This window comes from Haplochromis burtoni, unplaced genomic scaffold, assembly GCF_018398535.1.
Source record: "Haplochromis burtoni strain Fernald_Lab_line unplaced genomic scaffold, NCSU_Asbu1 Contig_114, whole genome shotgun sequence".
NCBI classification, from domain to species: domain Eukaryota; kingdom Metazoa; phylum Chordata; class Actinopteri; order Cichliformes; family Cichlidae; genus Haplochromis; species Haplochromis burtoni.
Window position 1 is genome coordinate 937,333 of NW_024582475.1, and position 14,927 is coordinate 952,259.

Genomic DNA, 14,927 nt, shown 5'->3' on the forward strand with positions numbered 1-14,927 from the left:
CCGTCGAGCGGGGAGCTGTTATAATTTCAGTAAGAAAGGAAGAATGAATATCTCGACAGCTATGCCCGTGAGTGTGAAAAAGCAAGTATGGCTGGCTAATTATAGTTTCTTTTCATATGACTTCACCACAAGTTCTTCCTCTGACATTGTTACGCAATGGCAGAACAATAACACCATTGACAGCAGGAAGCTTTGCAGCAGCAAGATACCATAAGCAGCAAGTAGAAAATATAAATTGTGTACATTTTTTGATCACTGCACGAGCTCATTGTTCTCGAGGGCTGATGCGTACAAGCCGTACTTTTACTCTTTTGTTTTTAAATTGTGGTCTGAGATAAATAGTGAGTGTTTGATGTCATTTCAAACTTAGATCTGTTGTAGAGTATTTTTACTTCATTACATTTGGCAGCAATTACTTTGCAGATTAAGGCAAAAAAAATAACCCAAATAAGTCTTAACTTTAATGGAACATTTTTATACTGTAATACTGCAACTTTTGCAATGTTTGATGCTTAAGACTTCCCTCTAGTTTCCACTTTTCTGTCATGATAAATCAACCTAAAACATGGTAATCGCAAATGCTAAACAAATGCAACCTGTAACAAAAAAGGAAGTGGAAACTACACACACACACACTTATATATATATATATATATATATATCCATCCATCCATCCATCCATTCGCTTCCGCTTATCCTTTCAGGGTCGCGGGGGGCGCTGGAGCCTATCCCAGCTGTCATAGGGCGAAAGGCGGGGGACACCCTGGACAGGTCGCCAGTCTGTCGCAGGGCTAACACATAGGGACAGACAACCATTCACACTCACATTCATACCTAGTGACAATTTAGATTAATCAATTAACCTATCCCCACAAGCTGCATGTCTTTGGACGGTGGGAGGAACCCGGAGTACCCGGAGAGAACCCACGCAAACACGGGGAGAACATGCAAACTCCACACAGAAAGACCCCGGCCTGATGGAGGAATTGAACTCAGGACCTTCTTGCTGTGCGGCAACAGTGCTAACCACCGTTAGCACTGTTGCCGGGACACTTTTGCTATCATCTGTCTAGTTACAGTCAGTGGGAAAATGGAGTATCCAGACAAGTGCACCCTATGGCGGCAACTTACCCAGGAGTCAATGGGACAAATAAATAACGCTACGCAGCTCACTCTCTTCATTACACCATGTGAGGTAGATTTGTATCCCTCTATCCCCGCAGAAGGGAGGCATCATGTCTCTGCTCTGCAGAGCTTTATCCCGTGTTATCCTCCGATTACATTTACATACAGAATGCAGCAGGGAGGGAGAAGGCAACAAACTGAAGCACACTCCACCTGTACCACAAGAGGCAATGTGTGAAATATATATTCAGTCTTTCATCAACCACTTTATCTGCTGTGCATGGGTTATTTCTGTCTGCAACGCTTTGAAAAGGGAGCCAGAAGCTGTGATCTGTTCCGTTAACCGTAGTCCACCTCCACGGTTGCCCCGTTATCAAGTGTGGAGTGTATCTTTGTACTTAATAATAAAACTCTGTCTCCTGAAAAAAAAAATACGGTGGATTTCCTTTATTTATTTTTGTTTTTGTTGTTGTTTCATGGAAAACATATATTCTTCTCAACGAAACACATCGCAATTTAAAAACCCAAATAAGACAGTCATGTTGGTGTCGACATCCCGCAGACGTTCATCCTCTTATTTGTGTGTTTATTGTTTATTTATTTAAATATTCATTTTGGACTTTATTACTTTTGTTTCATTTTTAGTGTCAGTTTTGTTAGGTTAGGGTTAGGTACCAACCCGTTAAAGGCATCAGAAGCTTTTCTTTCGTTTTTTTGTTTTGGTTTGCTAGAGTGATGAGTCCCGGCCGTCTTATATGATTGGTTGACTGAAAAAATTCGACAGTGGGAAAGCAAAAAATATAAATGCCAAATATATGTTGATTAGGAATGTATTTTTGAAATGTAGCAAACAAACATAATCCTCAAGAAAATACATTTTCCCCTGAAATGTAAATGAGAACACGGCAGTGTCATTTTTAGGGCTCAGTAATGCCACCACTGACGAACTCCCTGCTAATAGCGCTATCTTTGATCTACATGGAGCATGGCGGGCTTACAGAACTCACAGGTTTTAATTATGAAATACATGAAAAATAGATGCTTCACTAAGTGCCGACCGTGACTTGCAGTGAATTACAGTAGCAGGGCGCTCGCTGGTTTGCCTCTGCCTTTCCTTCCTTTATGTCTTCCAGTGCCTCCAATACCTCCACTCGGGTCTGTCTCACTCAGTTTGTTACTGCAGAGAAGCAAAAAAGACAAGTCCATGATATTAATTAGTGGATTGACAGACTTGTAATTCATCTCAGAGGAAGTTTTCATTACATGGGAGGCTTCAGAGGGGCAGTTTGGCTTATTGGCAAGTGCTAAGACCAGACCTAATGGGGCTGCAGTTCCCTCCCTTTTGAGCAATTACAGCCAAGTCCTTATCAGCAGCGCCACGAGTCCACTGTTGTGGGACCTTGATTTCCACCACACTCGCATAGAGTGATCCTTCCCCGTAGACTCTTGTTCATTAGACAAGTGTGCAGTACTCTACTTTGCTGGATGAGAATTGAGACTGAGTGAGTGATGGTAATGAAAGGTTTCCTGTATGTTTCTGAGTCAGCCTTTATAGAGCTGATATTAGCTGACATTAGTTTGCCATCAAAGCTCTAGCCTCCTTTCTCCCTCCGTGATTATTCCAGCAGCCTTGTGTCTACAGTCTATTGACAGGCCCGTGCAGCTCCTGTAACAGCTTGTCACAAGCCGTCAGAGTCCATATAAACTTTAATCCTATCTTTCGATTCTATTCTTGAGATAATGCAAAATGCAAGCTCGGACATGGGAGTTGAATAAACAGATGCTGAACGGCGCTTCATCTGTTAAAATGACATATACCTCTGGCAAAAGCAGTCTAACACTGTGGTTTCCTGAAGTTGGCAGGTGGCCTGTGAATCATCTTTTGCAGCCTTGCAAGGAAAACCGAACAGAGAAAAACAAAACAAGCAATCTCAAGTAAACTGTAGATCTGAGATGATCTTTATTTACCAGCTGTACGCTGCTTTTCATGAATATTTAAACTCTTCTGAATAGGTTAACCCAAGGGGGTTCATCTCTGTTGGCCAACTGTACTACTCTTACAAGCCATTATTGTTGTTACAAAGGAGGAAAAAAGGAGCATAAGTAGTGTGTTTGCCCCGGGAGCTGGAGGTAATTCTATCCCCTCCCCTTTAGATTTGCACCTGTGTGGAGATAAGGTAATATATTGTAACGTGAACGGGAATTTTAAAGTGTTGTCTGTGAGGCTGTTTTCTTCTATGCTGACAGAGCAAACGCTAACCTCAAAAGCATAATGTTATTATGGAGTTTTCTGTACGCACTGTGTAAATAAAAATTAAAGAATGGGCTCGATTATGTTATTTTATGGAGGAGCACCATTTGAAATAAGCATCCCTCTGACAGAGTAGGGTATCTATTTAAACTTTATGTAGTTAGAGCCTTTATATATAAGTGTAAACACAACCGGTGGTGGTCTCTCGTGCTGTTCTGTGCAGCTCCGTAACAGTAAAGTAAGTCAGGGTGGTCTGCTGAATGTGGTTTGTCTTTATTTATGGTGCGGGCTGAAAGGCTATTGGGTTTCATGTGTGGTTGAAGCTGGATCATTGGGAGATTACTGCTGGGCTGGGAACCGACAGCGCACAGAGTACACAGAGGCCTGCCTGTGCTGCTGGCCTCTCTCTGACCACTGCCCAGGGCTTTCCTGCATCCATCAGGCCCCCTGGGACCAGCCCGCACTCGGAGGAGAATTACTGAATAGTATGTTAGAGCCAAGATCAGAACGAACAACATCAGAGCTGCAGAAACATAACCATTTTGGGTTTTTTTTTTTTTTTTTTTACCTGCAGTACAGTACTAAGTCACAAAACAATCTAACTGAATTGGATGGCTCAGCAGTTGCAGATTGAGCCGTTTCTTGTGTATTTGTCGATGTTTCCTGACCCTTTCTTGGGCTTTTGTGCATGTTGTCCATAAGTATAGAGCGCTGTGACTTTGCAGCCACACATGTTAGTAAAAAACAGTAAAACAAACCGTAACGTCATTCAGTAATAAGCAGTCTTCTGTATATTTATTGTTGGGTGCTATTTGAAGAAAAAAACAGTCATTTAACATTAAACATAAAGGAAACGGATGAGGTCTAAACACCAATCAGTAAAGAGGACACATAAATACACGATGGAAGGTAAACAGCTCTGGAAGGTGGCCCGTAAGAAAGATTCAAATCATGGAAAAAATATAATCGTCGAAAAACAATGTCATGATCCAAACACTACAATTTTAATTTAAATTATATCTAAATTATATAAATATTTTTAGGAATCTGTCATCACAATGCGTGTACCGGTCTTTTTAGAATACAGACTTGGTGTCAAGGTGGACACTGTTCTGGATTCTGTCATTTTTTCATCTTAACCTGTGCAGCGGTGTCTTACCAATAACAATAGCACTTATCGCAGCGTTCCCTGCGGTACAATTAAAATTCCATCAGAGTCTTCATTCTGCCTCCAAGCCATGCCTGCTGTTTTTTTGGCCCTCCTGGGCCACGTCAATTCCTCTGCTGCAATGTATAATTCACGAGCCACCAAACAGCACTGAGAACTCACCTGGAGACTTGCAGGCCTAGCAATGCAGAACTGCTCTGGGGGAGATGTTGCACATGAACCTGGGGGACATTTGTAAGGGTCGAGGTGCGCCTGACACGAAGCCTCAAGTCAGCCAGGGCTTCTCCGATCTCAGGGTCATCCTGATAATGTCGCTCTTCCTTTGGGATCTACCACCTTCACGTATCCTTTTATTTTTTCCTGACCTTTCTTCTTTCGTCTTCTGAAAGACAGTTGTGGTGTCCTCTAAAACTAATTTGGATGTATATCTTCTATTTGCAGACAATTCCATAGTGATGCAATGAAGTAACCTGTAGAGTCTCAGAGTGGTTGCTTTTATTTAAAACCAATTAGAAATGACCAGAAATAACAGCGCCTGGAGACAGAGAAGTCATTTTTCTTTGGGCCTCCCCAGAGAGTTGGCCTCTCCATGGATTAAGTGTTTTAGTATATTAGGGGGCAGCTGATTAGAATCATTGTGCTTTTTTAATCATTAAATTTTTGCATGTATAGTTTATAGCTGTATAATAGCTAATAAGTCTAAGTGTGTCACAGAAAAAGGGGCGGATTGTTTAAGTGACTTTGTGTATGAAAGTTTCAGAAAGACTGCCAAAGAGGAGCACTGAGGTTCTTGAATCAGCTAAACCACATTTTTTGACTTTTGATGAGACGAGCATTAATTTAAGAGCGACCTTGCATTATATCTTTATGCTTTTAACAGCGCTTTGTACTGTCTAACCCACTATGTTAGTTTTTCCCCCTTTAATGCATTCATGGATTGCTGACTACCTAAATGAGTCACCTAGCCCACTGAATATTCTAATTTCCTCCAAGCCTGAATTTGTACCACTGTTGAATTTCTTAAAAGCACAGCTCCAAAGATCACGTTTCCTAAACGATTCGAGCCGCTCGTTGGAGCTTTGTGATGGCTAAGAAGAGCAACACATTAATTATTTCTAATTATTTTCTCTCAGGAATGTAGCAGCAATTTGTTAATTGGGCAGCTAGCAGCAGTCAAGAGATGGACCGCTGAACGCGACCACATCGATCATTCTTAAGATGTTCGTCTTACCCACCATTATTAACCAGCAACCTCAGGAGTAGCCTAAAATTAACAGTCCCATACAGCTGCCATCATTAAGACAATAAGCAAACGTTCCATTATGATCTGTGTTTTTCTATCTTCGAGGCCATATTAACTAATTAACTGTGGAGAGTGGATACTGCTAGCATTCCCAAGGCCTATGGTATTGACCCGTAATTCCAGTAGGTGTCTAGCCAGTCCCTTACTGGACCCTCACTGCCTCCTACTGCAATTGGGTCTGCAGCGGCGGCGCTGTCCTTGTGTGCGGCGGGCGTGCAGCAGCGGCATGTGGAGCAGGCAGCGGGAAGCGAGCCTCCCTGTCTCCCCAGACTGAACAGTGAATGAGGATAAGTGAGGAGCACCAGTCAATGAATCAAGCAGCAGGAAGGGAGCAGCCGGGGGGGGGAGTGTGACGTCCCCACGGGAGAGGCCTCGCATTAGGAACTTCCTCGTCTGTGTGTTTCTGGCACAGGTTAAATGGATCGCTCCCATTAGCGCGCTGAGAGGACAGCTCCATTATATGAAGGAGACTGTAACTTTGAATGTCATGGTGCAACAACCCCAGAGCACGCCTCGTCTACCAGGGAGGCAGGGTGACAATAACCATCCATGATAATCATTCCCTGTCAGGCTTTAAGGAACCTGAAATTATGACGTACAGCCTGCCGTGTGCCTCAGACTTCATTACAGTGCTGTCACTTTGAGTCGCCTGCGATGGCACCGCACTCCACAGCCGGCTGCAGCGCTGTGACTGCCAAACCCCCGACTCACTCTCCTCCTGTTTAAGTGGCATGTTTACAGGATGTGTGCCCCCCTGCAGATAGATGTGGTGGAGGCTAACCTCCAGTCGTTTGCACGGTACCTCTCTTCCTCTATAGCATAGGCAGTGTCTCCTGAGAACAAATGCTGAATTGTTTACCCAGGCAGGGGAAAGTATGACTGATCAAAGGCAGCAAAGAGTGTCCCTCCTTCCACTGTGACAAATGTATAATTTAGAAATTGGAATTCAGCTACAAGTTCACACAGGCAACAGCCTTTTAACTTGAATTTCTATTAACGCTCATAAACGCGCACAGTAGATGTTTAGAAAAGAAAATCCACAAGCTATACGTCTGTTTATAGCAGCCTGTTTATCAGCCAAGGAGAGTTTCACCTCCAGACTGACCTCTGAACCTGCCATCCAGTGGAGAAGACAGGAGCTGGCAGGCATTGCCAATGTCAGTGCCCAGAGCTAACTCCTTCTTTCTCACCGCCTGACTCATTCATTGGCTTTGTGGCCCCTTCTCCTTGCCACCTCCAATCACAGGGTTTTGAATGACACATAGAGGAGGAAGTGGGCCCACTAACCTCCCCCCCTACTTCTTCTAACCTGCATAGCAACAGGAAGGATGAGCCTTTGTCTGTATGGTGATAGTTTTATATCAGCACCCTGGAAAATATTACCGTGGGAGTAGTTTTGTTATCATTAGGCGTGCTGCATTAAGTAGATGGGAGTAGCACAGTAGTTGGTTGGAGCCCTTATTATTTACAGTGCAAATAATACAAGCTCTGCTGTCTTACCAGTTTCTGTGTTTCTCTCACTTTACTTACATTTACAGGCACAATATGTCTTTGGCTTTTGTCATTTTCAGCACATCTGGCTTATTGACAGTAACAAACCTGATAGCGAGTAAGCTGTGAAATTGTTGTTGTTGTTTTTAACGGTTTCTAGGAAATGTTTGCGTGAGAACACACACCAAAAGCATGTTGTAAACATTTCTACCGACTGCATATTATCAGCTGCTATCAGTAAAAGTTTCATAATAGGTTATCGTGTGTGAAAAAAACGAGGCGACTGCAGGATGATTTAAATAATGCAGTTTTTCAAACACGCTGGAAATGCACTCGATAGGATTTTTTTTTTTGTTGTTGTTCCAAGTGAGCACACAAAAATTTTGGTGATAAGCTAAACAAAATGGTTTACTTCTGAAAATACCCCAAAACCTTTTATGGCAAATTCCCCTTTTGCATGGAGTTGACTTAATGAAGCATTTATGTGGTAGGCACAAGAGTGAGAACTGCTCTGCACCGAGTTCATGACGGCTTCAGTGTATCAGCTAGGCAATGAAGCAACGTAAAAATGATCAGGCAGGCAGACTGCAGCGCTGAAAACTTGAGTTTTAGAAGCATACGTCCTCACGTGAATGGTTTCTTCTTGACTTTGACTGCGAAATAGTCAGTGACAGCAAAGCATCTACTCAACATTATCAGTGTGGTCTGTGTGGCTAAAGCTGGGTGAAAGCCTCCACATGTACTGTATGTACACACCCTCACACAAGCTGTTTCTTTCACTTCCTCTGTCACAAACATTTCACAAAGCAAAGGGTTGTTTACAACTTTAAGTTCTCCAGCCAGGCCACCACACTTTTGTTAACACTTCAGAAGATGACAGATGAAAGCTGGAGGCAGTTGTTTTAAATTCTCTGTAACTTTTTGCATATTCTGTATGTTTTATGTAGAAATATATTGTGCCCTTAAATCAAATAATATCTTATATGTGTCATTGACCACACTCCTCTTGAAAGCTGTGAAGTGTCTGTTTTATGCAGTAGCGTAGGCTCTGACAGAAAGCCACCCTATTTGCTCTTTCGGTTTCTGCTAAGCACAGCCACTGTGTTCCTTCGTAGGTTAACGAGTTGTCTTAACCATCAGCCAGTTAGCTGCTTGATACAGTCCTTTGCAGCTGCCTTGTGCATAAGCTGAAGCTTAGAACAGAAGCTTTGACACTGCTGGTTTTTAATGAACCATCAGGTCTCGCTGGCTCCCATGTCATCTGATTTTAGTGCAGAATTAAGACTCGAGTACTGTTTATTTTCTTCTTGCGTAATGTCACAGTTGGAGAGAACAGAAGCTTTTGGCCCTGAGCAATGGAACAATGCTAGCTCCATCACAGGCTGCTGGCCCCTAGGTGACGGCTTTCCCTCTTCCTGCTCAGTGGAGTTGATATCAGTTATGTGTTTCTCTGTGTATGTCTATAGGAGACCGAAGGGCTTATTTGTTTTCCCCCTCGTTGCACTTTGACTCGTTTCCCCTCAAACGTGTCTCAAACATTGTTATCTCTGGCCAGACGCCTTTTTTCACAGAGAGTTATTGAATCATGTCAACTTGCCGTCCCCCGAGTTTCAAATGCAAGCTGTAGAAAAATTAGCCATTGCTTCCGCATGACAAGTGGGATCTATTAGTGTGCTCTCGTCCTGCAAAGCATGAGCATCTTAGGGGCCGCAGGGGACCTCGGCTGGCTGTGTGCTTGTCCGTGTCAGGCTCCTGGGGCATTAGACCAATGTTGCAGACAGGAGAAGGAGCCAGAGCCAAAAAATTAAAAAGAAATAAAAACCCCAAAGTGGCTCACTCAAGGAGCTGACACCTGAAGGGGTGAAGATGGGAAGTATAAGTTGCAGTTGCAGTACAGCCCAGGTTTGACTCAACCTGGTCAGACTGCCTGCTTCTTATAAGCCGTTTGTACCCACATTGGCACTGCTTATATCTGTTCTATAGTGTATCCAATCGTTTCTCTCTTTGATCATGTTACAGTTTTTTAAATGGAGACTCTGTCACACATTAAGAAGGGAGTTTTTGTGCGCCATCTCTTTGCCTCCTGAGCCGGTCAGACGAGCGAGGGCTTACAATTTATTTACAAAATAACTTCAAAAATCCCTTTTGTATTGAAACCGTTTAAATAAAGGATTAGCTAACATTAAGGTCAAAATGCCTTTATCTCCCTCAGGGCCAATGGCTTAGTCATGCACTCGGACCCAATCGGAGAGGAGACTCAACACATTAGCATTCCAAATGTTTTTTTTCCCTTTAGTTTGAAATTTTATTCACTGCCTGAAGAAAATGGGGTTTCAGCCACCTTGTCATAGATGTTGCTATAGAATGGCCCTAAGTTAAACACCAGCCTACACACATAATTACTCAGGGCCACCTAAGTGACCTTGGTCTGTTGCAATCTGTTGCAACACAGGGTTTCCTTCTTTGCTGCTGTTATCATATTATAAGTTATTAATAAGAGCCCCATGTGAATAGTTCATGTTATTTGTTTTTTTAAATATATTTTCTCATTTTTATTTGCTTTTTTTCTTCACAGGTATCTCAGTAACAAAGAAGACACATACTTGTAAGTACAATTTTTATTAATGTGGTTTTTATCCTACTACAATTTTAAGACGGTAAAAGTGATACTTAATTCAAAGAAGAATCCCATACTTAATGTGAAAAACAACAACAAACAACCCCTTGCCTCATGTATAGTGGAGATGGTGAGATCATTATGTTTGTGTCTATGTTGACTCTTTTTCATCATTGCCTATAAATGTGCTGTTGTCTGCCTACTACTGTCATAAATCAAGGCCTTCAATTAGATTTCTGTTCATCCACTTTCACTGTTTTGTATCTCTCCGTCTCCATACTGGAGAGAATATGATGATAACCCCAGAGAGGAAATTAAAATGCTATGCAGTCTTATGACTGCTTGGTAATCATGCACATTTGAAGCAGACAGTGTGGTGAAGCACCTCTTTGTTTTCTGCAAGGCCTTGCAGCTGAAAAACACGGATGTGGTGCAGCGTGGTGGTTTCTAACCTCTGAGGCTGCATTAACTACCAGACTTTGTGTTCTTCAAGTGCAGATCCTATCACTAAAATTGAAAGATACAGACACTGTATGTGACACATGTATCACATGCTAGATGCAAGGCTCCTTTTGTGCAATACAACAATAGTACACAGCCTTTTCTTACCACCGCTGCCTTTTCAATTTCGGTGCGCTTATGAAGAATTGATGAGCAGTCAAACCTGCAGAAATCAATGATTTCCAAGAGATTTGTACTGTATTTTGACACATGTGAAGTGCAATCGAGAAAGCATGTAAAAACGCTTTTGTGCGGTGTTCTGCAGTGTGTCTGTGCATGCGTGTACATCCATATGTGTGTTCATACCCCACTGTGTGAATGGAAGAAACTAGCCCTGAAGGCTATCCTTTCTCTCTGATCACTCTGATGAAACTTGTGGAGAGGGAAGGCCAGGGGGCTTTTCTGTAAGAGCGGTCGGAGTGTTTCAGATTGTGAGAGGCTGCATCTCCCCCTGTTAAACACCCCGGCTCTTTCTTACATCAGACAGCAGGGCAAAGGGATATGATCTTCAGTGCTAGACAGCTCTACCTTACTCAAACAGCCCCGTCAAAACAGCAGCATGGTTGTGTGTTAAGCTATTTGCTTGTCTGGAGGGGCTATGGTATTTTTTTTTATTTATTTATTTATTTTTTGATGCGTGTGTCAGTGTTCATGTTTGTGTCAGGATATCTTCAAGGTAGAACAGAAACGCTTTGACCCGCCATCTACCACCCCGCTATCTTAATTAGTGCGGCGCTAAGCACCTCTACACTGGAAGGGGGCTCAAATCAAAGAGCATGATTTAGGAGTCTTGGGTTCAAAGCCCTGGGCAGAGACTGGACTACGCTGTCTCATTTCAGTGAGAAATATTCAAATCTTATCCATGTGCGGAAATCAAAGTAAAGCCCCTTAACAAGTAGTTGATTGCTGTGCCTTACAGACAGGAAGCGGCTGTGGAGCCTCGTCAGAGCTGCGTGCACAAGAAGAAGTTCAAGGGCCAGTTAATGGTCATTGAGAATGCGGGCGGACGGTCTGAGAAGCCTGGTGATTATATGGCTGGTGGAGTAATAATGAGGGAGATGGCTCTGCCCTGCATGGTTATAGCCAAGATGTAGATCTATTTCTGTTCCCGGAGTGAAAACATTGGCTTCCCCAATACGCCAGTCCGCGCTGCCACTCGTAATGTGAGCTTGGCAGCCTTGATTTCATGTGCATATGTGTGCAAGTATGTTAGTTTCTGTGTGTGTGTTTAGGAGGTCTTCTCGGTCCAACCCGGACCACAGGGATGGGCTGTGTCTCTGACTAACTCCCCACTCTGCCTGAGTGATCAAACTGCTGGAAGCTCCCCGCCATGCCAGTCCCCTCATCAATATAAATTACAGGGGCAGCTGTTCACTGGCAGACTCCTCTCCTCTCCTTTCCTCGCCTCGCCTCTCCTCTCCTCTCGTCTCTTCTCCTCTCCTCTCCTCTCGAACCCCCTTCATCGCTAATCATTGAGCCATCAGAAAGTGAAGTATTCTAGATGAAAACAGATACTTATATCATTGTGTCATTGACTGTAATGTCCTCTCCCCATTCAGGACTTACATAGATTTATTGTCTGAGCCTCTTTATCTGTCTCCCCCTTTCTTTCTTCATTTCCTCAAAGGGGCTGTCCCTCGCCATCACTTCTTCTTACAACAAAGCTGCAGTTCTGAGCAAAAAGTCAGCTGTGGTTTTCCTGCACCTTTCCCTGGCAGTTTTACATCTGTTTTATGGACTCTCTGAGTAGCAGTTGATTTACGCACTTGTGACAAATTAAAGGAAAACCCCGAACGCGTAATGTCTGATTCAACAGCGCTTTTGTATGCTGTTGGGGGATTTTGCTGGCTCCACTTGTCCTTGCTATAACCCCCCAGCACATTTCTTGTTGGTTTTTCCCTTTCATTTCTCCTTCCATCTTTATGTCTCAAACTGCCCATGTCAGGAAGAGGTGACAGTAAAAGATAATTAAATTTTGCACTTTTTCCCCCTCTTGCGTTGCTGTTGGACACCAGATATGTCTCTTCACCTTCTTCTACCTCAGCGGGGCTGTTTTGCTGTGAGATGACTTTCTGTTTGGACCTGTTGAGAGAGATGGTGTGGAGCGGAGGCTCAGATGCAGTAGCTGATTACACTGAGATTAGGCGTCTCACCTCTAATCTACCATCAGCAGTCTGGGTCTCACAGCTCGAATAGCAGAGCACTAGCTAACACATACACACGCAGGTCGTGTGGACAGGATGCTCTTGCTTGAACAGAGCAGATCTCATGATTACTTAGAGCTAATCCTCCCTGTCTTTCTCACTTGCAGCTATAGATTTACAGTAGACTGATTGTTTGATGACTGTTCAGACCATAATTCGCAGCAAGACAAAGATCTGCAAATCCACTTGTAGTTGCACAGCTTTATCTATGAAAGCATAAATAGAACATCCATAACAATATAATAACACCCAAATATATCTAAATAACAGAACCATCAGACAGCCAGCACAGAAAATTTCAAAAAGTAGAAAACTCTTTGTATAGCTAATTTAGCTGAAAAATATATTATTCTTAATTAATCCTGTCATGGTATTGTGATATATTTATCAGTGTATACATTATTATACCAGTGTCAGTGTGTAGCAGTCTATGTGTAATATATCTGACTGGGAATAGACTTACCAGAGGGAGGCAGTAGTACAAATGTAACCCGGGGAAAGGAGAAAAAGAGACAGACGATTTCCTTTCATCGGTCCACAGATACATTTTGGAGAGCCCCGCGTTTCTTTTCCCCCCTCACCCTATATTTATCTCCATTGTGTTGGTAGACTTCTCGCACTGATTGAGAAACATGGCCTCGCTCATGAATCATCATTTATTTACTAGCAGCTTTTATTGAGTTTCTCTCGTCAGCGATGTGCATTCACATACTAATAGTACGGCTAATCTTTTCCAAAAGAAACCCGATGATTCAGACTCTTCTGCGCTGCTTTCAGTTCCGAGTTACAGAGAAATTATATCGCCCATTGATGCGCTCTCAAAGTTATAAGAGTCTGTAGACTTCATGTCTTTGTTTTGTGTGTGGGTTTTTTTTTTCTTTTTCTTTTACAGAACACTCTTAAAAGTTGACTGATACATGTTTTTTAAAAATATGCTAACAGCCTTATTAATCCCAATAATGCAGTCTGTCTTCACATAACACAATGACAGTTTTCCCCTTGTAAAGAATCTACTTTATTAAAAAAAAAAGATGCCATGGCAGATCCGGCTTGGATGTCTGAGTTGTAGAATGTTAATGCACTGGCTCTGTGAGTCAAGGTATTTTCAGCTAATCAAACATGAGATTTATGGTACTTAATAGTGCTGTACATTGCCAATTTAGGAGAATAATATGTCCCAGTTGCTGTCTAATTTTGCTTGGCAACAGGCGCACTCCTGTGGAATCGCCCAGGGCAGTGTGAGTTGTCTCTGCATAGCTCAGTGTTCCATGCTCAGTGGTTGTTTGAAGGTATTTCATCACATTGTTGCCTTGATTCAGCTCTGTGGGGATTTGTTAGTTGCACTCATGTGGGAAGTGCATCCAGTACATTGTTAAGCTAGGGCTGATAATGAAGATCAGCCAGCCAGAGTCCCCTGAGCTAAGCGGAGAGAGATAGTCTAGTGAGACGCGCTGCTACAGACATAGTGGAGCAGGACGAGCGCACGCAGCAATACATACAGACACAAAGGAATCATCAGCACAAAAACATACAACACCGAACCGCGCTGTACTGTGGTGCACTGAAAAACACAATGCAGTACAGAGTATTGCATAGGTAGATTATGAAATCCATTATAATCTGTTCTTCTTACCGGCCATTTTCCTGAATTTGTTAAATTGGCATTATGATGTTTAAACATTAGTTGAGCAATAACGCAGTCATTTTAATGTTGTGGGGGGGGGTTGGGGTTTTTTGTTGGATGTGAAATTGACAATAAAAAGGGCCTCACAACACACCGCCTCTATTTCACTGGAAAGTTATTTGATTCTCAGCATGGTACTAGAACTGGTTGTTTCCTCTTCTCCCACAGCAACATTGAATGCTTAAATTGACACAATATTTTTCTCTCTCTGTGTACTGTAGGTTATGTTTTCGTCTTACTCTATTTGTTTGTTCCACAAAGGGAGTATTTTCTTTTTGGACATTTTGGTTTAATCTATAATAGATGGCTTTTTTTTTCTGAAATAGGTCAGTGTAATCACAACAGTGAGGGATGGACAGTCACTGTAACAGGGAAATCAATAGAGCTATCTATTTGTCGTAAACCAGGCCAACATGATTTTTCTCTATTTTTTCCCTCCTGCCTTGTCTTTTCCTCTCCAACTCAATATGGCAGGTCCTCATTTTTCAGTAAAAGCATTACGTCTGCCATTTTGTAAAATTGCAAATGGCCTTTTGTGCGTGCACTTTCTTTGCATAAGTTTCTGGATGTAAAGTCTTTTCGT

At 42.6% G+C, this 14,927-nt stretch overlaps 1 protein-coding gene across 1 annotated transcript in view; it reads left to right on the top strand.

Moving 5' to 3' along the window:
• roraa (RAR-related orphan receptor A, paralog a) overlaps positions 1 to 14,927 on the top strand; it is a 186,555-nt gene that overhangs the window by 116,277 nt on the left and 55,351 nt on the right. Inside the window, exon 2 of the mRNA XM_005928734.3 lies at positions 9,914 to 9,943. Within this exon, the coding sequence (XP_005928796.1) occupies positions 9,914 to 9,943 (30 nt within the window). The remainder of the gene's footprint in view (positions 1 to 9,913; positions 9,944 to 14,927) is intronic.